Source organism: Trichechus manatus, unplaced genomic scaffold (assembly GCF_000243295.1).
Source record: "Trichechus manatus latirostris isolate Lorelei unplaced genomic scaffold, TriManLat1.0 scaffold00213, whole genome shotgun sequence".
Classification (NCBI taxonomy): Eukaryota; Metazoa; Chordata; class Mammalia; order Sirenia; family Trichechidae; genus Trichechus; species Trichechus manatus.
Window position 1 is genome coordinate 3,394,406 of NW_004444149.1, and position 24,697 is coordinate 3,419,102.

General features: G+C 49.8%; 3 protein-coding genes across 3 annotated transcripts in view; all 3 read left to right on the forward strand.

Moving 5' to 3' along the window:
- S100A13 (S100 calcium binding protein A13) overlaps positions 1-11,434 on the forward strand; it is a 12,398-nt gene extending 964 nt beyond the window's left edge. The window contains exons 2-3 of the mRNA XM_004388633.2: positions 544-736; positions 11,275-11,434. Coding sequence (XP_004388690.1) covers positions 584-736; positions 11,275-11,418 — 297 coding nt within the window. The 5' untranslated portion in view covers positions 544-583 and the 3' untranslated portion in view covers positions 11,419-11,434. The remainder of the gene's footprint in view (positions 1-543; positions 737-11,274) is intronic.
- A 3,510-nt stretch (positions 11,435-14,944) lies between these two features.
- S100A14 (S100 calcium binding protein A14) lies at positions 14,945-15,933 on the forward strand. The gene is made up of 3 exons (XM_004388634.1): positions 14,945-14,974; positions 15,426-15,572; positions 15,796-15,933. Exons 1-3 carry the CDS (start codon positions 14,945-14,947, stop codon positions 15,931-15,933), a joined length of 315 nt encoding a protein of 104 aa, XP_004388691.1.
- Positions 15,934-19,116: 3,183 nt separating this feature from the next.
- Positions 19,117-24,697, forward strand: part of S100A16 (S100 calcium binding protein A16) — a 6,293-nt gene continuing 712 nt past the window's right edge. Inside the window, exons 1-2 of the mRNA XM_004388600.1 lie at positions 19,117-19,200; positions 24,213-24,391. Of these exons, the coding sequence (XP_004388657.1) occupies positions 24,239-24,391 (153 nt within the window). The 5' untranslated portion in view covers positions 19,117-19,200; positions 24,213-24,238. The remainder of the gene's footprint in view (positions 19,201-24,212; positions 24,392-24,697) is intronic.

Here is a 24,697-nt window from a genome sequence, read left to right on the forward strand (position 1 = left end):
AGAGAACTCCACGGAGGGACCCCCAGACTGAGAGAGCTCCACGGAGGGACCCCCAGACTGAGAGAACTCCACGGAGGGACCCCCAGACTGAGAGAATTCCGCGGAGGGACCCCAGACTGAGAGAACTCCACGGAGGGACCCCCAAACTGAGAGAACTCCACGGAGGGACCCCAGACTGAGAGAACTCCACGGAGGGACCCCCAGACTGAGAGAGCTCCATGGAGGGACCCCCAGACTGAGAGCCTCTGACAGAGGGGACTCCAGTCTGAGGGACCGCCACAGAGGGGTCCCTTAGACACAGACACTTAAGAAGGACTCCCAGACTGCCAGACCTACAGCAGGAAGGGTTTCTGGAACAGAAGTGCCTCCCATCCCCCACCTAGACTGAGGAGCTGTTGCCTGGTCTCCTGCCCTCTCCCTCGTCTCCCTAATACACCTTCTGGGCAGAGGCCTGAGGTGGCAAAGCCAGGGTAGGGGACTCTCTGACCTATTCTTGGATCCCTGGACTACCTGACTCTCCCTCTGCTCCTTCGCCTCCTGTAGGTCAGCACCTCAGGACCCCGGCTCCAGCCTCAGGGTCCTCATGGCCGCTGAGCCACTGACAGAGCTGGAGATGGCCATCGAGACCGTGGTCACTACCTTCTTCACCTTTGCAGGGCAGGAGGGCAGGCGGGGCAGCCTCAACATCAATGAGTTTAAGGAACTGGCCACCCAGCAGTTGCCTCACCTGCTCAAGGTAGGTGGGGGTCTGCGAGATTTTGTGAGACTGTGATCGTGGGACACTGTGCGTGTGAGATGATATTGTTGAGCTCGATAGTGTGACCACAAGTGTGATTGTGGGGAAGGGTGCAGGTAAATGGTTCTGGATTTTCCGGCCTCTGTGTGTGTGTGTGTGTGTGTGTGTGTGTGTGTGTGTAACTAGGTAAACAAAAAAATGTTTGTGCAAATGACAGTGTTATGGGGCTTCGTGCTTCCTACAGACCATGCTGTTGGGTTCCTGTGTCTGGTCTGTGCCTCTCTAGTCTCATTTCCCAACACAGGACTGGGCCCAGAGCTGGCTTCCAGGAGATTCATAGGCCATCAGAGCTAGAAGGAGGTCAAGAGAAAACATGGCCCAACCTCCTCACTTCACATATACGAAAACTGAGGTCCAGTGGTGCGAAGGGGCTTGTCAAAAATAAAAACAGCCAAATTCATGGAGTCACAGAACCTCAGTGTAGGAGGGACTTGGAAGGAACATTTGCAATCACTTTCTGCCCGCTGTGGAAATCCCCTCAACAGAGTGCCTAAGGAGGTCATTCCTTTTCTCCTACTATCAGGAGGGAGTCAGGACTTAAATTTCATTGCCTGTGGGTTGGCCCATCATTCCTGGCTGCTGAGTTTCTTTTCCATCCTTTTTGGAAATTCCCAGGCACATAAAAGTGTGTGAATATGGATTTTGTAAAAAACACAAATGAATACCTGAAACTCATAGTCTGTCGTTGGCAAAATCCCCTTCATCCTCAGACTTCTCAGAGTTTTTGCCTCATCTTCTTACAGAAGATCTGTCTCTCCCCTGAAGGCACAGCATTCCCTGTGGCCTTGTCAAGTAATGGCTGTTTTTTTCTTCCACATCCAACTCCCTCTGGGCCTGGAGATGCAAGAGATGACATGTTTGCTTTTCATTGCTGCTTCCAGATCCAAGTTCCTCCTTCTTTCTAAGCCCCCTTGCTCTTTGGAAGCTCATATACTACCTGTCCCCTCTCTTGTTGCAGTCCTTAGAGCACTTCAGCCCTGGCTTGCTGTTCTTTTTCTTATATTGCTCCTGTCCTTGTTCCCAGTGACTTCAGTATCCCCACAGACAACTCATCCAGGACCTGGCCCTTGCAATTTCTTGAACTCCTCACTTCCAAAGATTCTGCCCTTACTCTTCTCAGGTCCCATTTCTGTGTGCATTCTTTAGACCTTGTCATTACCAAGAAAAATATACCACCTCCAGAATCTTAATTTCAAGCATTCCTTTCTCTGACTACCACCTCCTGACTTTCCAAATCTATTCCTCCATCTTGTTCCTCCTCCCGGCATTTCCTTTATACCACTGGGACTTCTAATCTCTTGACCCTTTTTTCTTCTTTCGTCATCATCCCTCACGTCCTCATTTCTCTTCTTATTCAACTCCTGTTCTAAGTTTCACTCCCTTAACTTCCTTGCTTCTGTCTCCTGTCCTACTTGTCTGGCGGCATCCCTGTAACCCGTTGCCCCGTTGAGTTGAGTCTGACTCATGACAACCCCATGTGTTACAGAGTAGAACTGCTCCATAGGATTTTCTTGGCTATAATCTTTTGGAAGCAGATCACCAGGCCTTTCTTCCACAGTGCTGCTGGGTGAGTTCGAATTGCCACCCTTTAGGTTGGTAGTCAAGCGCAAGACACTTGTGTGGCCACGCAGATTAAATCCAACATTCTACCTACATTAACTTGCTGATTGACCTGCTGGTTAAATCCAGCTTTCTGAGTCTGTACTCGTAGAGATGGTCAGTTCACAGCTTTTTCTCTCTCCTCAAGCTCCAGTACCTCACCCTACATTCTTTCTGTCTCAGTTGATGACTTTGCTTCTTAGTTCACAGAGAAAATAGGAGCAATCAGGAAACTTCTACATGCTCTCTGTCTCAAATCTGTTACTGCTCCCTTCCTGTTACCGTGAAGGATCTTCACTGCTCATAAGGCCAACCCTTCCACTGGTGCCCTAGATCCCATCCCCCTCACCTACTTAAGGACCACTCTCTGTCTTGCATCATCAAATTATTCCTCTCTACTGGATCATTCTTGTCAGTTTACGCCTATGCTGTCATATCTCTCATCTTAAAAAAAAAAAAGAAAGAAAGAAAAGAAAACCTCCTTTGGCCCTATAACCGCCTCCAGCTATGCCTTATATGTCTGTTCCCGCTTATAGCAAAACTCCTCAAAAGCAGTGAGAGTTCTAAGTAAATATTAGACAAGAATTATCTTAGGTGAAGGGAAGGGCAGCACACACTACAGGGGAAGTCAGCACAACTGGACTAAACCAAAGCTAAGAAGTTTCCTGAGTACAGTCAAACACTTTGAGGGACAAAGTAACAGGGATTGGGGGTCTGGGGACCATGCTTTCAGGGGACATCTAGGTCAATTGGCATAACAAAGTTTATTAAGAAAATGCTCTGCATCCTACTTTGGTGAGCGACGTCTGGGGTCTTAAAAGCTAGCAAGCGGCCATCTAAGATCCATCAATTGGTCCCAACCATCTGGAGTAAAGGAGAATGAATAACACTAAAGACACAAGAAAAGTATTAGCCCAAGAGACAGGAAGGGCCAAATAAACCAGAGACTTCACCATCCTGAGACCAGAAGAACTAGATGGTGCCCAGCTACCACCAATGACCACCTGACAGGGAACACAACAGAGAGTCCCTGATAGCGCAGGAGAAAGGTGGGCTGCAGAACTCAAATTCTAGTAAAAAGACCAGACTTAATGGTCTGACTGAGACTGGAGGATCCCCAGAAAGCATGGTTACCGGACTCTCTGTCAACCCAGAACTAAAACCATTCCCAAGGCCAGCTCTTCAGGCAAAGATTAGACTGGACTATGGGACATAAAATGATGCTCATGAAGAATGTACTTCTTAGCTCAAGTAGATACAAGAGACTAAATGGGCAGCTTCTGTCCGGAGGTGAGATGAGAAGGCAGAGAGGGTCAGGAGCTGGTTGAATGGACGCGGGAAATCAAGGGTGGAAAGGAGGAATGTGCTGTCACAGTATAGGGAGAGCAATTAGGGTCACATAAAAATGTATGTAGAAATTTTTGTGTGAGAGACTAACGTGAATTGTAAACTTTCACTTAAAGTACAACAATTTAAAAAAAAAGCAGTGAGAGTTATTGATACTCAGGGTGTTCACTTTCTCCTCTCCTGGTACCGTCCCCCCACCCCTGCCCTTTCGTCTTGAGTCCATTCTAGTCAGGTTTTCATCCCCACCTCACCACACCACAGCCACTGCAACTTCTCTTGCTGCTATTGCAAATGATCTCCTTATTGCTAAAGATCAGTTCATATTCCCCGTTTACATTGTTGAAACATTTTCTTCATTTGGTTTTCTAGATACAAAGCACCCCTGGTTTTCCTGCTATCTCTATGGCTGTTCCTCCTTAGTCTCCTTAGCTTTACACACTGAGTAAAATCTAAGATCCTCCTCCTCTTCCCAGTCTCTAATGTTGGCGCGCCTCCAGGCTCAGCTCTTAGAACTGTTCACTCCATTTACATTCACTCCCTTGTGGATCCTATGGCTTTAAGCACCATCTGTATGCTAGTGATCAAGGAGAGCTGGTGTCACAGCGGTTAAGAGCTCAGCTGCTGATCAAAAGGTTTGGCGGTTCGAATCCACCAGCCGCTCCTTGGGAACCCTGTGGGGCAGTTCTGCTCTGTCACTACGAGTCTAAATCGACTTGATGGCAACGGGTTTGGGTTTGGTTTTATATGCTGATAAGTCCCAAATTTATAATCTATCTCAGAACTATTCTCTGGATTCCAGACTCATATGTCCAACTGTCTACCTTGACATCTCCTCTTAGGTGCCTAGTAGGCATCTCCAACAAAACATGTCGAAAGCAGAACTGCATTTCCCACCATATCCCTCTGCAACTTGGTCCTCTCCCCATCTCAGCAAATGGCTCGACAATTCACCCATTTACTCAGACCAAAAGCTTTGGAGTCTCGCTTTACTATTCCATACCATACACCATTTGGCCAATCCATTGGCAAACCCTGTAGGCTCTCCTTTCAAAAGACTTGAATCCAATCATGTCTGAGCAGCTCTTCCACCACCTGCCATATTATGATAGCTTCATAAATGATTTCCCTGTTTTCACCCTTGGTTCCCTAGAGTCTGTTCTCCAACTTGCAGTCAGAGTTTTCTTTTTAAATTGTAAATCAGATCAAGTCATTCCTCTGCTCTAAACCCTGGGCCTTCTCTTACACGTTGAATACAATCTCAGGTCCCTCCCATGGTCCACAGGGCCCTACGTGATTGGTCTCTTCTCCTTCTCCCTCATTACTTTTTTCTTTCCTTGGACACCTTGCCAGCCATATCAGCCTTCTTGCCCTTTCGTCAACGCCAAGCACGTTCCCACCTTGTGGCTTTTCAGCTTGCTGTTTCTTCGGCCCAGAATGCTTATCCTCCAGGTATTTGTTAGCCTTATTCTTCATTTAATCCAGATTTCTGCTTAAATGGCAAATCCTTACAGTTGTCTTCCTTCACCACCAAATCCAGATATTACCTCTATTCCTTTACCCTGCTTTATTTTTTCCCAGAACTCGCCCATCACACTTGACCTCCGTTATATAGTCGTATGTTTACCAAGAATGTAAGTCCCGTGAAGGAGGAGAATTTGCTGACTGCTTTATCCGCAGTACTGAGAGCAGTGTCTGCCTCCTAGTAGATGCTCAACAAATATTGGTTGAGTGAGTGAATGAATGAATGCCTCTTATGTGCTGTTCTACAAACAGCTTTAAAAAAAAATTAACAATGCACGTTGGATATTTTCCCATTTAAAAAATGGTGCCTGGGCATCTCACTACTTTCAAGAGAAATGAAGTCCTGATCCAAGCTACAGCATGGATGGACCTTGAAAACATCATGCTGAGTGAAATCAGTCAATCGCAAAAGGACAAATAGTGTATGATGTTACTAATATGAAGTACCTAGAATAGGTAACTATATAGAGATCGGAGTTTAATGGTGGTTCCCAGGGACTAATAGTCTACATGAGTCATGATCTCATCTACCCTGAGACGACAAGAAGTAGATGGTGCCCGGCTACCACTACCGACTGTTCTGATCAGGGCTACAGTAGACGGACCCTGACAGAGTGGAAGAAAAATGTGGAACACAACCTCGAATTACTAAACAAACAAAACAAAAACAAAGCCAGACTTACTGGACCAGTTGAGACTGGAGGACTCCCTGAGACTATTGCCCTGAGATACTCTAAGCCTTGAACTGAAGCTAGCCCCTGAGATCACCTTTTAGCTGAATAACGGATTGGCTCACAAAATAAAGAATGTCACCCATAAGTACTATGCTCCTTTAAGAGAATCATCCATATAAAACCAAATGGTCAACAATGACTTAAAAACAAAGATGAGAATGTAAGGCGCCAAGGAAACTAGATTAATGGAAACAGAGCAATCAGATGGAAATATTAGAATGTTCATGCATTGTGAAGAATGTAATCAATGTCACTGAACAATTTGTGTAGAAATTGTCAAATGGGAACCTAAACTGTTGTATAAACCTTCACCAAAAACACAATAACAGATAATTAAACAAACATTCATAGTCTTTAACCAGGGGCTAGAGAATGGGGGGTGGGGGGAATTGTTGCGGAAGCAATGAGTTTTTATTTATGGGAATGAAAAATTTGGCAAAGGAGATGGGTGATGGTTGCACAACATGATTGATGTAATTGATCTCACTGAATTCTATATGTGAAAAATGTTAAATTGGCAAATGGGTTACCTATATTTTTTACAACAATAAAAAAAATGTGAAAGAGTAAAAAGTCATGTTTCCATAAATATTTTCATATTTTACAGTTTGTAAGGTAGCCCTGGTTCTTACAATGTTTTAAAATTGAGATAACATTTTTAACATTGTATTAATAAAGTTTACAATCAATGAAAAGAAAACGCTGCACTGTATTCCATTCTACGGGTTAGCACACAGTTACTAGCTAAATCCTCTATGGACTGACATTTCTCTTGTGCTGGTTTTTTTCTTTTGGCAAACACCCATGTTCATATATCTTTATGTACTTGAAGGATAATATCTGTACAGGGTAAATATCAGTAGAAATATTTAGTCAAAAGGCATGTTTTCTCTTAATTTTTATGACTATTACCAATCTGCCACCCAACAGGGTTGTACCAGTTTACATGGCCGTCAACAGTGCGTACAAGTGCCCGCCCGTTTTCCACGTCCTTGCCCAAACTGGGTATTATCAAGCTTTTAATGTTCGTTAATCAAAATGTAAGGAGCCCTGGTGGCGCAGTGGTTAAGCACACTTGGCTGCTAACCGAAAAGTCGGAGGTTCCAACCCACCAGCTGCTCCGAGGGAGAGAGATGTGGCAATCTGCTTCCGTAAAGATTACAGCCTTGGAAACCCTGTGGGACAGTTTTACTCTGTCCCATAAGGTTACTATTAGTCGGAATCCACTCGATGGTCATGGGTTACTCTAATATGTAAAAATGAGATCTTGTTCTGATTTACAAAAAATATTCTTGATGAACATTTATATTACTTTTTTGGTGAACTGCTTGTTTATTTCTTTTTATCAAAGAGTTTTTCTTTTTCCCGTTGATTTTTTTATGGCTCTTTACAGAATAAAGACATTAGCCTTTTGTCTACTACAAGTCTTGCAAATATTTCCCCCTAATCTGCCCTTTGTCCTTTGTTTTCGGTAGTTTTTGCCATACAGAATGTAAAACAAGTTCGTAGAGTCAAATCTATCACACTTTTCCTGAATAGCTTTTGTGTTTTATGTCATGCTTAGAAAGATCTTCCCTTTTTAACAGACAACAACAAAAAACAAACAAAAACCCAGAGTTTATTTTATTATTTAAACTTTCCTACTAATGTGAAATGCCACCTTTATTACCTATTCAATTCCCATGTGTATTTTGGGTCTCTTTATTCTGCTTCATCCATCCGTTTATTACTTACTTAGTAACAACCTGGTTTAATTACTGTAGTTTTAGAATATGCTCTAATCCCTGTAGGGTTGGTTCTCTCCTCATTTGTAGTTTTCAGAATATTACAGGTGAATCCCAATGTTTTATTTTTCAAGATGAATCTTAGTAACATTTTATTATGTTAAAAAGAATCCTGCAGATTTTAATGGAACCAGTACCAGTTGCCGTTGAGTCAGCTCTGACTCATGGCGACCCCGTGTGTATCACAGTAGGACTGTGCTCCATAGTGTTTTAAATGGCTGATTTTGGGGAAGTATGTTGCCAGGCCTTTCTTCAGTGGATCCTCTGGTGGACTCGAACCTCCAACCTTTTGGTTAGCAGCCAAGTGCATTAATCGTTTGCACTCCTCAGAGACTCCTATTTTAAATTGGAATTATGTAAAATTGTATTTTAGAGAGAATTGACATCTTTACACTATTGAGTCTTTCTAAGAAAAAGCTATGCTTTTCTGTTTATTCAAGTTTTCTTTTACATTCCTCAGTTCAGTTTTCTCCACAAAGATCTGATTTCTAAATTTATGCCTAAGTATTTTATTTTTTACTGTTTTAAATGGGATTTTTCTCATTATGTTTTCTAACTGGTTAACATTTGTATACTTAAATGTTATTGGTTTTTGTGTATTAATATTGTAACCAGACACCTTATCATTTCTAATCGTTTTTTAGTCTTTTTTTTGAGAAATACCAAGACGTGAATAAGAGGATAAACTCTGAGACAATCTAGGTTCAAATGCAGGTTTGTCATCTTCGGTTGGTTACTTAGTCTTTCTGAGCCTTAATTTTCTCATCTGTGAAGTGGACTCATAACAATACCCTCCTCCTTGGGTTGGTCTTCCAGTTACTCAACCAGTGTTGATTGAGCAGTTACTATGTCCTGTCCTGACACGGTCCTAGGCTTCAGCTTATAGTGGTCCACCAGTAGCTGCTATGTGCCAGCCGTTTTCCCAGGAACTGGAGTTACAGTGGTGAGCAAGATGGACAAAGTCTTGTGTTCATGGAGCCTTTCATTGCAGCAGACTACGAGAATTAAATGAAGTAAAGCATGTAATGTGTTTAGCAGAATGTCTGGAACAGTCAGCACTATTAAGTGCTTGCGCTTGTTGAAGTGTTAGCCTTTATCACAGTTTTGGTTTTCCTTAGTATACAGTTATGTTCTTTTCCAGTACTTACTTTCATTTCTTTCTCTTGCCTAATTGCATATTTCTTTTTTTTTTTTCCCTCCCAGTATAATGTTACACTGGGCATCCTTACCTTCCGCTGGCAATACTTACAGTATTTTACAATTAAGTGTGAGTGTGACTTTAAAATTCTTGTTTAGCTATTCTATGAATTAGCTTTGTGCCATCTCTAGATTTGGCAAGTCTTCTCCGCCTTCATCCAAATGTTGATCCAGGTGTTGAGCATCAAGCTTTGCCTGAGGCACCCTTCTCTGGTTTGACATTGATTCGTTGTTCAAAAATCATCTTTTTGATTGGGATTATCTAGCAACAAATCCATTGATTGTGAAGGTCCAGCTTACAGTATCCATAGATTTCATAGGCCTAATGAGAAAGATTTTGTGAAGGGCCCCCTAGAAAACCAGGTACCCTGTGTCTTTGCCATTCCCCTGATCTACCAGCTTAGGACCCAGCTGGAAAAACGGGAAGACATTAAAACCAAAAACCCATTGCAGTCAAGTTGATTCAGACTCACAGTGACCCGATAAGACAGAGTAGAACTGCCCCACAGAGTTTCCAAGGCTGTAAATCTTTACGGAGGCAGATTGCCATATCTTTCTCCCACGGAGCAGCTGGTGGGTTCAAACGGCCAACCTTTTGATTAGCAGCCAAGTGCTTAATCATTACACCCCCAGGGCTCCTTGGGAAGGCATTAGGATTATGCAAATGAACAGCTAAGTGATGTGAACTTGTCCAGCTCTGGTGAAGAAGGAGGGTGGCTCTGAGGGTGACCAGACTGGGTCCATCCCTACAACAGCCCCCTGAATATCCTTGGTCAAATCTCATGGCTGGCACAGTGCTGTGCTGAGACCAGCTCATACCTACTGGCCAGAGCTGATTATATGCAACCTTCATTGACATCATGTTTGTGGTTCAAAATGGGCCATGATGGGAGTATTTACACCACAGCAAATGTTACAAATCAAATTCCTCCACTTTCCCCTCTTGGTGCCCCTTGGAGTTGGGTACCACGGCATCACTGTCCTGGGGCTGCCACCCTTCCCTCTGTGATGCAGTGAATTACTTAATATGGCCCTTCTAGTCATAGTCTTTGTGACTTCTACACAATGACTGGGGGCGGGGGGGGACTCTGCAAATAAGGTGTATGGAACCTGTGAAGGTTAAGGTTATGTGTCAACTTGGCTAGGCCATGATTTTTAGTGGTTTTGCAGTTATGTAATGATGTAATTTGGCAGCTATGTAATGATGTAGTCATCTTCCATTTTTGTGATCTGATGTAATTATCCTCCATTTTGTGATGTGTTATAAATCTTAGCCTCCAGACCTGTGGTTATGGTCCCATTTGGGAGTGAGTTGTCCGTTATGTTCATGAGTCAGGATTAGGGCAGGATGTATCTTGAGTCACTGCCTTACTAGAAGGTTGTGACTCAAGTCACCACCCTTATCCCAGTCACCACCTTTATTCAAGTCACACCCTTACTTGAGTCACACCTTTTATCTTACTACCACCAAGAATAAGAGATGGGAGTGGAGTGTGTCCTTTGGACCCAGGATCCCTGCACTGAGAATTTTCTAGACCCAGGAGACAAGACAGAGTTGGAACACTGGAGATGGCACAAGACAGTGAGAAGGAGTGGAAGAGAAATGGTGGCAGCAGAACCAGGAGATCGGTCCGAGATGGCACAGTGGGCTTCCTAGACCATGGAGCTGGGCTTGTTGACCCACAGAATGAGAGAGCTGAGTGCCTTCGGGCCAAGGCTTGCTGGCAGAGTAGCGTGCCTCCACGTGCTTATTGGTGGAGCTAAAGAGCTTTGTAATGCTCGCCCAAGCAGGGCAGAGGCCGGGCCAGGGGGCTGAGGGGCGGTGGAACCGAGGGACCAAGGGCCAGGGTGAGGCCTGCCTGCGGGCACCTCTGAGAAGACGCTGTCCTGAGTGAAGAACTGTATCCTGAGTCGTGCCTGATCCTGAGTCGTAACCTGTTACTTCCCTAATAAACCCTATAACTTTGGGTGTGGTCTGTGAGTTCTGTGTGGCCATTGCAAAGAATTATCGAACCCAGCAGAGAAGTAGAGAGTGCCGTGGGAGGGACGGCTGGTGTCAGAATTGGTAAAAAGCTTGGAGAGAGGAGGTATGTCTGACTTCTTCCTCACAGAAATCAGCCTTGAGTTGTTGATCTTGATTCTCTTTCCCGTTGTGAAGTTAGAGGAGGTCAGGCGCCTCCCTACCGCCATTTTCATTCACTGTCCCTCAGAGAATGGCTGTTGGCAATTCTCTCCTTGCTGCTTGCCTCAAGAACCCTAGTTTCTAACTCTGCCCTTCCTCTTGGTGTCTCCCCAGGAAGTGGGCTCCCTAGATGAGAAGATGAAGAGCTTGGACGTGAATCAGGACTCAGAGCTCAAGTTCAATGAATACTGGAGGCTGATTGGGGAGCTGGCCAAGGAGGTCAGGAAGGAGAAGGCCCTGGAGATCCAGAGGAACTAAAGCCAACTGCGGGGATGGGGGCGGGCAGGGCAGGTCCGGGCGGTCCAGGCAGAACCCCACTCCTCCCAAATAAAGCTTCCCACTTGAAACAAAAGCGTGCTACTTATTGACCCCCCCGTCCCATTTTTTCTCTTGAGACTATCTGTTGCCGTCAAGTTGATTCCGACTCATAGCGACACTATAGGAGAGTAGAACCGCCTCATAGGGCTTCCCAGGCTGTAATCTTTACAGAAGCAGACTGCCACATCTGTCTCCTGCAGAGTGGCTAGTGGGTTTGAGCCACTGACCTTTCGGTTAGCAGCTGAGCCTTTAAACACTGCATCACCAAGGCTGCTTCTCTTGAGACTAGGGGTGGGAAGGCTTTGCCCTGCCTGAGGGTGGGTCGGAAAATTATGAGCTCCTTGAAGGCGCAAGAACCCGTTGCCGTCAAATGGATTCCAACTCATAACGACCTCAAGTGTTAGAGAGTAGAACTGCTCGATAGGGTTTTCTTGACTGTAAACTTTGTGGAAGCAGTTTGCCAGGCCTTTCTTCTGAGGAGCTGCTGGGTAAGTTATAACTGCTAACCTTTAGATTATCAGTTGAGCACGAACTGCTTGCTTCACCCAGGCTCCTTGAAGGCAGGGAATGTTACTCATCTTCACATATTCCACAGCACCTAGCTCCGTGTCTTGTGCAGTGCTCAATAAATAAGTGGTTGATGAATGAATATTGAAAGGTAGCGACAGAGATCTGGGTAAGGGGCAGATGAGGTGACTCGCGCCCCACCAGGACTCAGGAGCCTGGTCCTTGCTTCCAGCTCTCTCTCTTATTCCTGGGGTTTGTGCCATAGAATGATGATAGCGTGAACGCGTGCCGAGGGCTAACACTATGTGCTAGTAACGGTGCTAATCATTTTATCTGCATTTTCTTAGTTAATTTTCGAAGCCTTTTGAGATAGGGTACTACTTTTGAGATAGGGTCCTTGAGTTGGTACTATTTTTAAGTCCTGTATTAAAGATGAAGGAACGGATTTTGGAGAGGTTAACTCGCAAAGACAAGACTTGATGGAACTGGGTTGAAATTCCAGAGCCTCTGTGATTGATGAACTGGGATGCTCTCTGGATGGGAGCTCGAAAACACTAAACTCCCCTTCTGTCTCCCCTCTCTCCATAGCAAGGGTGGAGGAGAAGGATGGACATAAGGTTCTGATTCAAGGACCGTGGAGTGAGGGTGGTGGTAGGGCTGCAGGAGGAAGAATTTTTGGTCACGCAGCCGTCCCAGCTTTCCCTCTCCTTGATGGTTTGAGGGGCATGAGGTTTGCACTACCTGCCACCAGAGGGAGCAGGGGCAGGGCCTCTCGGGGCGCTGCCTTCTAGGGGCGGACTCCTCATTGCAGTGCTGTCAGGTGGAGTCCACTGGGGCAGCGATTAGTCTGTCAGCCCCTGGATGGTGCATTCAATGTGCTCGGCTGCTAACTGATACATTGGCAGTTGGAAGTCACCTAGAGACACCTCGGAAGAAAGGCCTGGTGATCTACTTCTGAAAAATCAGCCACGGAAATCCCTGTGGAGTGCAGCTCTGCTGTGACACGCATGGGGTCGCCATGAGTAGGAATCGACTTGATGGCAACTGGTTTTACTGGATACTAGTCTGGAGGAAATTTTAGGCTGAGACAAGCTCTCCCCCACCTCCTAGCAAAAGGCCCCCAGATTGAGATTCCTCAGAGGGACCCCAGGTTGAGATGCTCTCCGGGAAGCCTCCAGATTGAGAGACCCTCAGAGGGGTCCCCAGGTTGAGGTCCCTCAGAAGAACCTTCAGAATGAGATGCTCTTGGAAGGGTTCCTCCATTGAGATGGTTACAGAGGGTCCCCTATTGAGACCAAAAGCACAGGGGAGCCCCAGAAGGAGACACAGGGATGGCAGGGCATTGGAACGTATGCTCTTCTCTCAGAGTTTAGGGAAGCACCCAGGAGCTGGCTCTGGGCCCACCCTGTTCTGGCTGTGACCCGCACTGACTCCTCTGCCCTCTGTAACCCCTCCCCACTCCACGCCAGTTACTTCAGATTCCAGGCCATTGGGTCTGGGAAGGTGAGGGGGGCCACTTGGGTTGAGGGTGAACTGAAGCTGAGTTCCTGGACTTGCAATCCAATGTCCCTTGGACGTCATCCTGGGTCCTGGAATGGGGGGTGGTGGTTGCTGTGCAGCTGCTGGGTTAGAGAAAGCAGGGGGCTCCGAGGGAGGAACAGCCAGCCAGACTGGTCTGGAGAGGTAGTTATTTGGCAGATAACCCATATGAGCCACCAAGGGGAGCTTTCTGGGAGAAGGGAAGTCAGGACAACACCCAGTCTGGCTGGCTCCCTCTACCAGGTTACCCTTCTCTGGTCCCTTCCTCCTGACCCAAGGGCTCCCCATTTATGTCTGCCACCAGGACTGGGAAAGACGAGTGCCGGGGTCTGGACAGTCCTCGTAACTGGCACTATCCGAATTGGCCCTGGATGGGAAGAGTGTGTGTGTGTGTGTGTGTGTGTGTGTGTGTGTGTGTGTGTGTGACATCGAAAGTACAGAGAAGCCCCCCTGGGGGACCTCTCTCAGCCCCACATACCCCTCATTCCCTCTGGGCTAGAAACCCTACCTTGATCAGCCCCTGCTCCTTTGTTTCCTGGTTATTGACGCTGACCCCAGCCACTTCCCTGCCCCACAATTCTCCTTGGTCCTTCCACCTCCCAGGCTCAACCCTGGGGTGTGTCCATACCTTCCCTTCCTGTCTCCCCAGCCTTTCCTCCCTCCACCCCCGACAACCTGGCATGCTGGTCTAGGGCCAGGGGCATCCCAGCCTCACCCCTCCAAGGTTCCCTCCTGGTGGCAGGGTGGGGAGAGCAGGCTCTCTGCTCTGGCCAATGGCGGGTGGGGCCCACAGACCTAGCTCAGAGCCCAGGCTGCTGTAATAGCGGGGGTGGCTTAGGGATGAGGCCCAGCCCTCTGCCTCCCCTCCCCTCCCCCAGGTATAAGAGCTGAGCTCAGGTGAGCTGGCTCCTCCTGTCCTGTCTCAGCGGCTGCCAGCAGGTAAGGAAACCCAGCTCTTTTCACCCAAATGGGCTGCCCGTTGCCCATGGGGCACACTTAACCTTCCTACTCTACCCTAGACTGCCAGGGGAATGGCTGAGGGGAACAGGTCCTGGGTGTGTGTGTGTATGTGTGTGTGTGTGTAAGTGTGTGTGTGTGTATACAACGGAGGTGGTGGTTAGGGGAGGTGGGAGGAATGAGCTGAGGTGAGGCCTAAGGGATTCCCTCTAAGCAGGCCAGGCTGCGGGCTCCTGGAGCCTAGGCAGAAACTGGGCCTTGGTGGGGGGCTGGCTCTGACCCCCTGGGTGAGGCACTGAATATCTGGGGTGGAGCCAAAGCGGGGAGCTGAGGGCGGAATTCTGGGCTCTTCCCTCACGGAAGGCCCCCCCTCTGCTGCAGGTGGAACATGAGCCATCAGCTCCTTTGGGGCAGGCTGTAGGACCACACACCTCTCCAAAGGAGCAAGTGTACCCAGGGCATCATGGGACAGTGCCGATCGGCCAACGCGGAGGTAGGTCCATTCATTCCTCATGGGTTTCTGTCCCCACGCTCCTCTACCTTGAGGGTCTATATTTCCCCATTGACTTGAGACCCCTCGTCTTGGCCTGTCAGCCTGTAAGGGTCCTGCATGTGAGCCCCAACCCCCTCCCTGATGCCACACAGGGAGCCGTGATGGAGTCTTCCCAGGAAGACCGCGTGCTAGGACCTGCCCTGCCTGGGGCCTGGGGGGTGGGGAGCGAAGGCTTGCCTAACCTTTGGCTCAGGGCAGAGCCCGCTGTAGTTGTGAGGCCAGTGGGGGGGTGGGGGTGGTGGTGCTAGATTCCGGGTTGGGGAGTGGATGGGAGTCTGTGTGCCTTCCAGCTCCCTTCTGCCTTGTTGACTTTGCGGACTCCTGGGGATACATGGGGTCTCTGAGTGGGTGGAGACTCCCTGACGTGGGTGATGATGTCCCCTGCCCTCAGGACGCCCAGGAATTCAGTGATGTGGAGAGGGCCATTCAGACCCTCATCAAGAACTTCCACCAGTACTCAGTGGAGGGTGGGAAGGAGACACTGACTCCCTCCGAGCTACAGGACCTGGTCACCCAGCAGCTGCCCCACCTCATGCCGGTACTGAGGGAGTGCACCCCGCCCCAGCTATTACCGTGACTTCCCAAGCAAGTAGCTCAAGACCCCACCCACACTCTCAGCCCTTGGTACTAGCAACCCCCAGCCCTTTCCCCTTGCCAAGGCCAGGTAGGCTTGGGTTCTGCTTCCTGCCCCTGGGCAGGGTGGGGTGGGAAGATCTGAAGGTGCCCTCTCTCTAAGCTGTGGGTGTCTTCTCTCCCGTCAGAGCAACTGTGGGCTAGAAGAGAAAATCGCCAACTTGAGCAGCTGCAATGACTCCAAACTAGAGTTCGGAAGTTTCTGGGAGCTGATTGGAGAAGCAGCCAAGAGCGTGAAGCTGGAGAGCCCTTGCCCGGGGAGCTGAGAAGTCTCCTGGAATTCTTGGGGGGGATATTGGGGCAAGGGGACATTAGAGACTGCAGGCCTGGAAATAAAACTCTTCTCTTCACCACTGCCACCTCATTCCACAACCTGCATCTCTCACCTCTGCACGATTCAGGTTCACAATGGTCCTCCCAGGGATCTCTGTGTGCCTCATTCCTGGGAGCTAATGGCGCCAGGAGTCCCACCAGAGGGGGCTCAGGTGGTGGGTTGGGGGTAAGATTCATCTTCAGGGATGGATGTTGAGGGATAAAAATGGTGTAAGGGTCGAGGAAATTGATAATGGGGAAAGGGCAGAGAGGAGCTGGGGTCTGGGAAATGATTTGACGAAGGGGTCTGGGAACAAACAGGGCTGGATGTTTGATACTAAAAAGGATCTCCAAGAACCTACTTCTCCCAATCTCTCCTCCAATTCAAACTGCAGCTGTCTGTCCAGTACCATCTCTTCTTACCTCCAGCTCTGCCCCAGCCTCCTGCTAGGGCTGTGTCCCTGGGCTAAGGCAAGGGAAGAGGGTGAGTGGGATTGAGGAGAGCCTGAGGAGGGCGTGACTTTGGGGGTGAGGGGACCAGCTGGTGCTTGGGTATTTACTGAATGATGGTTGTTTTGTATCATTTGATTAAGTAAAAAAATAGAAAAAGTGAAAGCTGTTGTCTTTGTTTTTTTTAATTTAACATTTTATTGTGCTTTAGGTGAAAGTTTACATAGCAAATTAATTTTCCAATCAATGCTTCTTACACAAATTGTTTCATGATCTTGGTTGCAGTCCCTGCAGTGTGTTAGTGAGACTGATAGGGTTAACCGTGCTGGCAGAATAAAAACAGCTGTTAAAAGATTACCACCTGGAAGTTGGGTAAACAGGAACCACATTCTGTCAACATAAAATAAGGTTAAAAGAACCGGGAATTAGTGCTTCCGCCTTAGTGTTTTCTTTTCCTAGTCCCTTCCCGCTCCTTACAGGCCCCGCATGCGCAGAAGAACAAAGTGTGACTACTGTTTGATCTCCCTTGGCCCACCGAAGGGATCGAAGTAGTGCAGAAGATCAGTGCACCTGCGCCATATCCCATAATAAGTGAAGCCAAGAGCTGCTGAGGGGACTCTGTCTTGAATATCAGTGGGTTCTATCTTGGATTCCTAATTAGTATGCACTACCATTCCAAGGAGTACCTGCCCCTTGTAAGAAATCCACTGAATATTCATTGTTCTATTATCTCCAACGACCCGTATAAGCCCTAGCCTTGCTTCCTCCTTTGAGTCAGTCTTTTGGAGAGGCATGAGCCCCCACGGACTCCTTTTACTCGTTACAAGTAAAATAAACCTATTAGAGCTGCACCCAGAACTTGTCTCCTCTGTATATTCTTACAAGAGAAAGACAAGGACCCACTGAGTCTGGAGGGCCTTTGTGCCCTCGATGGTTACATTAGCACTCCCGCTGTTTCCTCCCTGGGTTCCCCGTTTCCATTAGTCCAGTTTCCCTGTCCTTCCTTGTTTTCTCATCTTTGGTTTTGGTCAAATGTTGCCCTTTTGGTCTCATATGGTTGATTGTTCTAAGGAGCACATTCTTCATGGATGTTATTGTTGATTTTATAGCCCCATCTATTATTTGGCTGAAAGGTGGTCTCTGGAAGTGTCTATAGTTTCAAGTTAGAAGTTTGTCTTAGGGCAATAGTCTTGGGGATGTCTCCAGTCTCTTTCAGGCCATTAAGTCTGGTCTTTTTTTTTTTTTTAATTTGAATTTTGTTCCACATTTTTTACCCATTCTACTAGAAAAACTGTTGTCTTGATTGGACATCCCATGGGTGTTTGAAGATCCATGGATGAGGGAGGTTGGGGATGGGTGGCAGAGAGCCACTGGGAGGGGTAGGACATGTGAGGGCTGGAGTGGTTGGCAGTGGAAGTGAATGGGGATTCACTTTTCCCCGTGGGTTTGGGTTGAGGGTGGTTCCAGACCCAAAAGGTGGGAAAACTGGCCTGCTCTGAGGGATGGACTCCTCTTTGCCAGTGGCCTGGCCCTCTGACAGGAGATGAGGGTGTGTGTGCACACCTGGGGAAAAGGATGTGAACCCAGGTGTCCTGGAACCTGGCTGACTAGTAGCAAGGGAAATCTGGAGCTGAGAATCGGGCTGGCAAGCCCGGGTTTGCTCTACCACTTACTATCTTAGGGAGTTTGGGCATGCTCTCAGAGTATCAGTTTCCTCATCTGTAAAATGGGGATATTAATAGCATGTCCCTAACAGGATTGTTAAGATGATAATGTGCTGCATCATGTCAAGTACTTAGCAGAGAGCCTGACGCGTAATGAATGGTCAGTGAACACAAGTCATAACAGTGGGAGTTGGTGAGCGGGTTCCCTCTCCTACGACGTCAGCTGCTACCTCTGTAGAGTGAGATGGGACCTGCCAGTTCCTGTGGGTATCTTGGGGAAGGAGTGGAGGAGGGTTTCCAGAGGAGTCCTCTGCTGCACATGAGGATGGATCATCGAGTCCCTGGGCGACACAAACAGTTAAGCGCTTGACTACTAGCCCAAAGATTGGTGGTTTGAACCTACCCAAAGGTGCCTTGGAAGACAGGCCTGGTAATTTTCTTCCAAAAAGGTTACAGCCTTGAAAACAATATGGTGCCATTCTACTCTGCACACATGGGGTTGCCATGAGTTGGAATCGACTTGACGGCAACCACCACCAACAGGGATGGGTCTTAGGAGAATTCCTGATGGACTGAACTGGAGGTGGAAGACCAAGAGCCACACTTGGGCCCACAGAAATCTGGTGTGACTCCTGAAATCCCAACAGCAAGGAAGTTTTTGTGGTCAGCCAGGCTGGTCTGGAATGCTAACTGAACTGGTCTGTGGGGGGCCCCTGAAACTGGGCTCCCAGTGACCCAGGTGAGAAGGGCAGGTGACAGTCCTTTTCCTTTCTTCACCGTTTCCCGTTCTGCTCCGGCCCTGCGGGTTAGGAGGGTGGGGTTGGGGGACTGCCAGCTTCCGCCACTCCCTCTGGAGTGGGGGTGGAGGGTGTTAAAAAAGGTGAGTATCCCTTTAACAGGGGCCCAACCCCAGGGCCAAGCCAAGAGGGAGCTCAGTCACTATCTCCCCACCGAGCCAGCTCCGCCAGGCAGGGCAGGGAGGGAGTGGGACAGATTCTGGGAGTGCAGCAGGGAGGAGCCCCAGCTGGGCTGAGGGGGGAGCTACTCGGCAGTGCCAGAGCACAGGCCCCAGAGCCCTGCTGGAGAGGAGGTGGACTGAGGAGGCAGGTGAGCACCCCAGGCCTGGCCTGGGAGATCTGAGGCTGCGGAGAGGCCCCTGCAGACTTGGGGAGCCAGGAAAAGCGGCAATGAAGAGGGCTGGGGAGAGGGGCCTACCAGAGCCAGGGCAGGAAGATGTCTAATGATTAACTTTCCCCAAAGGCCAGTTTGGAAACTGAGAGTTCTCAACCCCTGGGGTTAGGTTTGGGGGTTGTATGAAGCCTACTGAGGAGGGTTTGGGGTGAGAAAACCCCCTCCCAGGGCCCAGCAGCAGACTGGGCTGCTCTCCAGAGGCTGGGCCACCAGGCAGCCGTGTTCCGGAGCTTTGCCCACAGCTGTTCCAATCCTTCCCTGACAGAAAAAGGGCAAAACATGGTGGTGGGAGACGGGGGGTGGTCAGACCCTGGTCACAGGCCAGTCTGGGCTCTGGGAGCTGCGTCCTGGTAGAGGTGATGGGGTCTAGGAGAATCAGGGAGGGCCCGGGAAGGCTGAGAACCCAGGGAGAGGGGGCAGGGGCTGAGGTGGCTTCTCCTCAACCTCAGGACCCAGGCCCATTGTGCTCTGGGAGGTGTTCCTTGGGAGGGACTATGAGACCCAGGAGGAACCTGGTGAGGCCCTGGGGAAGCCCGGAGCTCCGGGAGAGGGAAAGCAATCGAACCTCAGCAGCTTCTCCTCCACCTCAGGACCCGGCAGGTCCTGGCTTGACTTGCCTTGCTTGGCAGAGCCCCCTGAGCTATATAGGAGCATTCCCCTGCCTAGCCCTGTGAGCTAGGGGTGAGGGCATGGGTGTTGGGAGAGGGAGCACTAGGGGTGCTGGTGAGAGGGGCTCAGTCTTTCTTCACTGACTAGGAAAGAAGTCTGAGTGTTAGTGAGACCAGGGCCAGCCACTTGCGTGTGTGTGTGTGTGTGTGTGTGTGTGTGTGTGTGTGTGTGTGTGTGTGTGTGTGTGTGTGTACCCAGCATGTGTGTCTCTCTTCTCACACCAAATTCCTCCAACTTCACTTGTTCACTTGTCTGGAAGAAATTTCAGAGGAGCCAGGTTCTTCATCCAGCTGCATGCTGCAAAAGCAGAAGCGGGGGAAGATAGATTGGTTAACCAAGACGAGGAGACCAGGAATATAGACTTCTTATCTCAGTATGTGTCCCTGTGAGTTAGCTGTGAGTGCTGTGATGGCCGGGAAGGAGAGATGGGACGCTTGTATGAGAGACTGAGAGTACAGTCTCCCGGAACTGAGGAAGGAGTATGAGAAGAGGGAGTAGAGAATGGGACTGTTTAGGATGGATTTGTTTGAAACAGCCTTGCAAATAGACTAAAGTATTACCAGCCCAGTTCAGATCACACTATTCCTGGTGGCGTAGTGGTTATGAGCTATGACTGCTAGCTGAAAGATTGGCAGTTCAAATCCACCAGCTGCTTCTTGGAAACCCTACTCTGTCCTATAGTGTTTCTATGAGTCGGAATTGACTCAATGGCTATGGGTTTGGTTCTTTGGTTTTGGTTGTATATGGAAGGGAGTTGGGGCGAATGAATGAATTAACAAATGAATGAATGAGTGAATGAATGAGAAAATGAATGTGTTACTAAGAGAGTAAATGAATGAATGAAAGTGAATAAATGAGCAATGAATGCATAAGGAAATGAAGGGTGAACACATGGGTGAATGAGTTGGTGGTAGAGGGAAGAGACACAGGATGCTGAGTTTAGGGCTGAGAGTGGGCTAGGCTCTGAAGAGAACCGTGACTAGGATGGATGGCAGTCCAGGGACGTAACCCAACTCTTGGGAACAATTTAAGCCTCAAGAAATGTGTATGGAGGTGAGAAGAGAAGGTGAACTTTGGAGGGTGTGGTGGACTGTCAGGACTTCACGTTGAAGGGAACCTGGCAGTTGAAGAGGTGGGGCTCTATTAGAATGCCCTTGGAGGGGGTGGGGCCCAGAATCAGGTGGTGGGAGGGCGGGGCTGGAGTGGCTGAGATCCAGGGGGATGGTGTCAGGGCAATTTGGGCTTTTGGAGAAGTCAGCAAGCCTGTGTGAGGTGGGCGGAAGACTCCTGGCTGCTCAGTGATGAATCAGCCAAGGAGAAGACAATGAGAACATTGTGGGGAGGGGGCTAGGGGCCCAGGTGAGAGGGCCTACTGGAGAACAAATGGTCCCCACTCCTACTTTTTGGGAAGGCTCCAGTGCACACTCTCCGTGTCCCCCCACTCTTAGGCCAGGATCTACCTGTAGCAAAGTCCTGTTGACACTTTCTAGAAGGAGACGGGTGGGGCGGTACACTCGCCCCCATGCCTGGGTTCCCTCCGACTTGGTTGGTAAGAGGATGAGACTGGGAGGAGGGGCGAATGGCTGTGGGATAGGTAGGGTGGCAGATTCTGTCTCCTGGCCCCCAGGGGAGGGAGTGAGGAAGAGGGTAATGATAGCTGATCATACCCCTCTGACACCCTGCAGAAAACGCTACAGAAAAGCACTTGTCCAGATGGTTATCTCTAGCATCATCCATTTTACAAGAAGGTGGCGGTGGTGGGGTTACCGAGAGGACGGCCTGGGAACTGAAGCCCAGAGATGCCGAGCTACCTCTCAGGGGTCACCCAGCACACCTGACTGCAGGCAGCTGAGGAGTCTCTTGGGATGCTCATTCTATGTCCTGCTTGCTTGGTTGCTGTCTGAGGCCAGGTAGGGTATTGAGGAGGGGCAGGAGAAGACTCCTATGGTCAGAGAAATAAGACTCCAAGAAGCAGGTAAATGAAGAAGACAGGTAGTGGGTGGGGTGGGTGGGGCAGGGGAGAGAGCAGAGAGGCACACCACCCAAAAAACCAATTCCTCTCCCTTTTCCTCTCCCTATTTTCCTCAGAATTCCTCACTTAGGGAACAAGGTCTGCGATGGTTAAGGACAGGGCCTTCTTTGAGCTCTCTCCCCATTCCCAAAGCTCGGTTGGGATTAGGCTTGGCACCATCCTTCCTGAAATGGATCCAACTAACAGAGTCCCCGGGAACGCTTGTCACGGGCCTGGCCTCTCCCCAAGGGCAGTGGAAGAGTCAGCTCCTGTATTGAAAACACTTTTTCCCTTTGCATTTGTGAATTTTAGAGTTTTTGTATGAAAGTCTTATGAAGATATAAACAAGGAACCCCACAGTTATACCCTTAACAAATAACCCGTATGGAAAAGAGTATGGTTTCCTGCAGTCATGACTCCATCCTGCGTCCTTCCGGCCACAGACCAGAGTGGTCAGGCGGGTGAGCCCTGGAGAGGAAGGGCAAGATTCCAGGCCAGAGATGGGCTACCGCCCCAGCCTGACCTCTTTCCCTCTCTCCTCTCCTTCCTTCCCGCATCCTGGCTCTGTTCCTCCCCTGCATGTCTCACCACTCCTTCAGGAAAAGCTTCAGGAAAGCACAGGCAGGTAGCAGCTCAGAAGGGTGGTCAGGGACGGTGGTTAGCTAATATCAGGGGTGGCAAGAGAGGGACCATTTAGAGAACATCTGCCTTGAGCAAGTCACCGTCCCCTTGCAGTGAGGGCTAGCGGAGATCCAGACATTAGAGCAGGGACATGGTACATCCAGGAATTAAACAAACCTGTCCCAAATTTCCAGTCTTGCTGGTAGGCTCTGAATTCTGTGATTTGCTAGAGAAAATACAGTGGCCATGTGTAAAAACACTGTCCTGGCCTCAAGGACTGTCTGGGAAGAGAGGATCCAGGAAGAAGCTGGGCCACCCATCAGTGGGCCCCAGCAGAGGCTGGGCAGTGAAGACAGCGGTGTCTGTGGAAGTCAGAGGAGGGTGCTGAGGACAGAGGTCAGGGCAGGCTTCCTGCAGGAGGTGGCAGAGCTGGAGTGCTGGGCAGGCTTAACTAGGTGGAGAGGCCAAGGGAGCAGGTGGGGAGCAGGGAGGGCCACGAGGGGACTGGAAAGCAGGTGGCAGGGGCAGGGTGCTGGGGCGGGGCCGGTCACAGCAGGCAGCCTGTCTGAATCAGGCTGTGGGCTACTCAGGCCTCATAGCGGCTGTGTCCCCGCTGTGTCCAGGACCCACCAAGCGAGGGCGGCTGGAGTTCATTCCTGGCCTTGGGGGTGGGAGGAGAGTCTGATTTGCCCGGTTGACTTGGGGGGGCTCTGGGCATGGGCGGCGACTCTCACAGCAGATCTGCCAGCTCCCCTCATATCCTGTTATTCAGAAGGCTGTATCCGCTCGGAATGTGAGTGTCTTTTGTCCTGGGGCTGGGGTGGGGGGTGGCAGGGAGGTGGGGGATGCTGTGGCCTCCTGCAGGCTGCAGCTGTGTCCAGGGTGACTCCAGCTGGGGCGAACCAGGCCTGGCTCTGCCCTAGGTAATGGACAGATGGGGGGGTTCTTGGGTCCTGCTGTATCTTTAGGGGTGGGTGTGAGGGGAAGAGGTTAGTGGGTATGGCTGGGGCATTCTGCACTGTCTGACTCGATGCATCAGGAACTTACCCCTTTTCCCAGAGAGGGGCAGCCATGACTTGAGCCCTTGACTGACTGCCCTGGGGCCTGCTGGGTATAGCGGAGGACCTAGGTCCCTATCTGCTGCTTTGTTGCCTGGGGCTAGTGTCTCATCTCAGCCAACTCTGGGGGCAGGGGCAACAGCTCCTGTCCCCTTCTGCTCCTGGCTCACCTCTGCGGTTCCTAGCTGGGCTTGCCCCCAGGGCCGTTTGGCCAGGTGTGGAGTTGGCCCGAAGGATGGGCAAGCAACTCCTCCCTTTCCCATGAGAGCCTCTTGCTCTCACTGGGGCTCTGACAAGCTGTCAGCCCAAGCCTGGGGCTGGGGAAGGGCCTGGAGAACCTGCTGAGGCGGGTGAGCTGGGGAAGACCTGGATTAGAGGAGCCACATAGTTCTCATTCCAGAACCTCCCCCACCACCCTCACCTTGTCACACCTTGTCACGGTCTTCCCCTTCCCCTGCCTCCTCCTGAGGACAGACCAGGCTGGGGCAGGAAGAGGACAAGGGCAGGGGGTCAAGGAGGGGATTTGGCCTGTGGGATTCCATCTCATCTCCCCTTATCATGTCGCCCAGGCCCCGGGAGGAGGTGAGGTGGTAAAATGGCGGATAGCTACACTGAGCTGGAGAAGGCAGTCGTGGTCCTCGTGGAAAACTTCTACAAATACGTGTCTAAGCACAGCCTGGTCAAGAACAAGATCAGCAAGGGCAGCTTCCGCAAGATGCTCCAGAAAGAGCTCAACCATATGCTGACGGTAAGGCCCAGTCTTCGGCCTCATCCTCCTCACCTCTGGAGGTCTCTGTCCTCTCAGGATGTCCCCCACCTCCAGGTCTATGTCTTGTCAGGGTCCCCCCACCCCCAGGCCTGTGTCCTGTCAGGGTCCCCCACCCCAGGGCCTCTCACCCACCCCCAGGCCTGTGTCTTGTCGGGGTCCCCCCACCCCCAGGCCTGTGTCCTGTCAGGGTCCCCCACCCCCAGGCCTGTGTCCTGTCAGGGTCCCCCCACCCCCAGGCCTGTGTCCTGTCAGGGTCCCCCCACCCCCAGGCCTGTGTCCTGTCAG

What these genes read in the sequence shown, in the direction of transcription:
- S100A14 (XM_004388634.1), top strand. Translation starts at nt 14,945, where the DNA reads ATGGGACAGTGCCGATCGGCCAACGCGGAG. An exon ending in GCCGATCGGCCAACGCGGAG is followed by an intron (nt 14,975 to 15,425) that starts GTAGGTCCATTC and finishes CCCTGCCCTCAG; the next exon opens with GACGCCCAGGAATTCAGTGA. An exon ending in AGCTGCCCCACCTCATGCCG is followed by an intron (nt 15,573 to 15,795) that starts GTACTGAGGGAG and finishes CTCTCCCGTCAG; the next exon opens with AGCAACTGTGGGCTAGAAGA.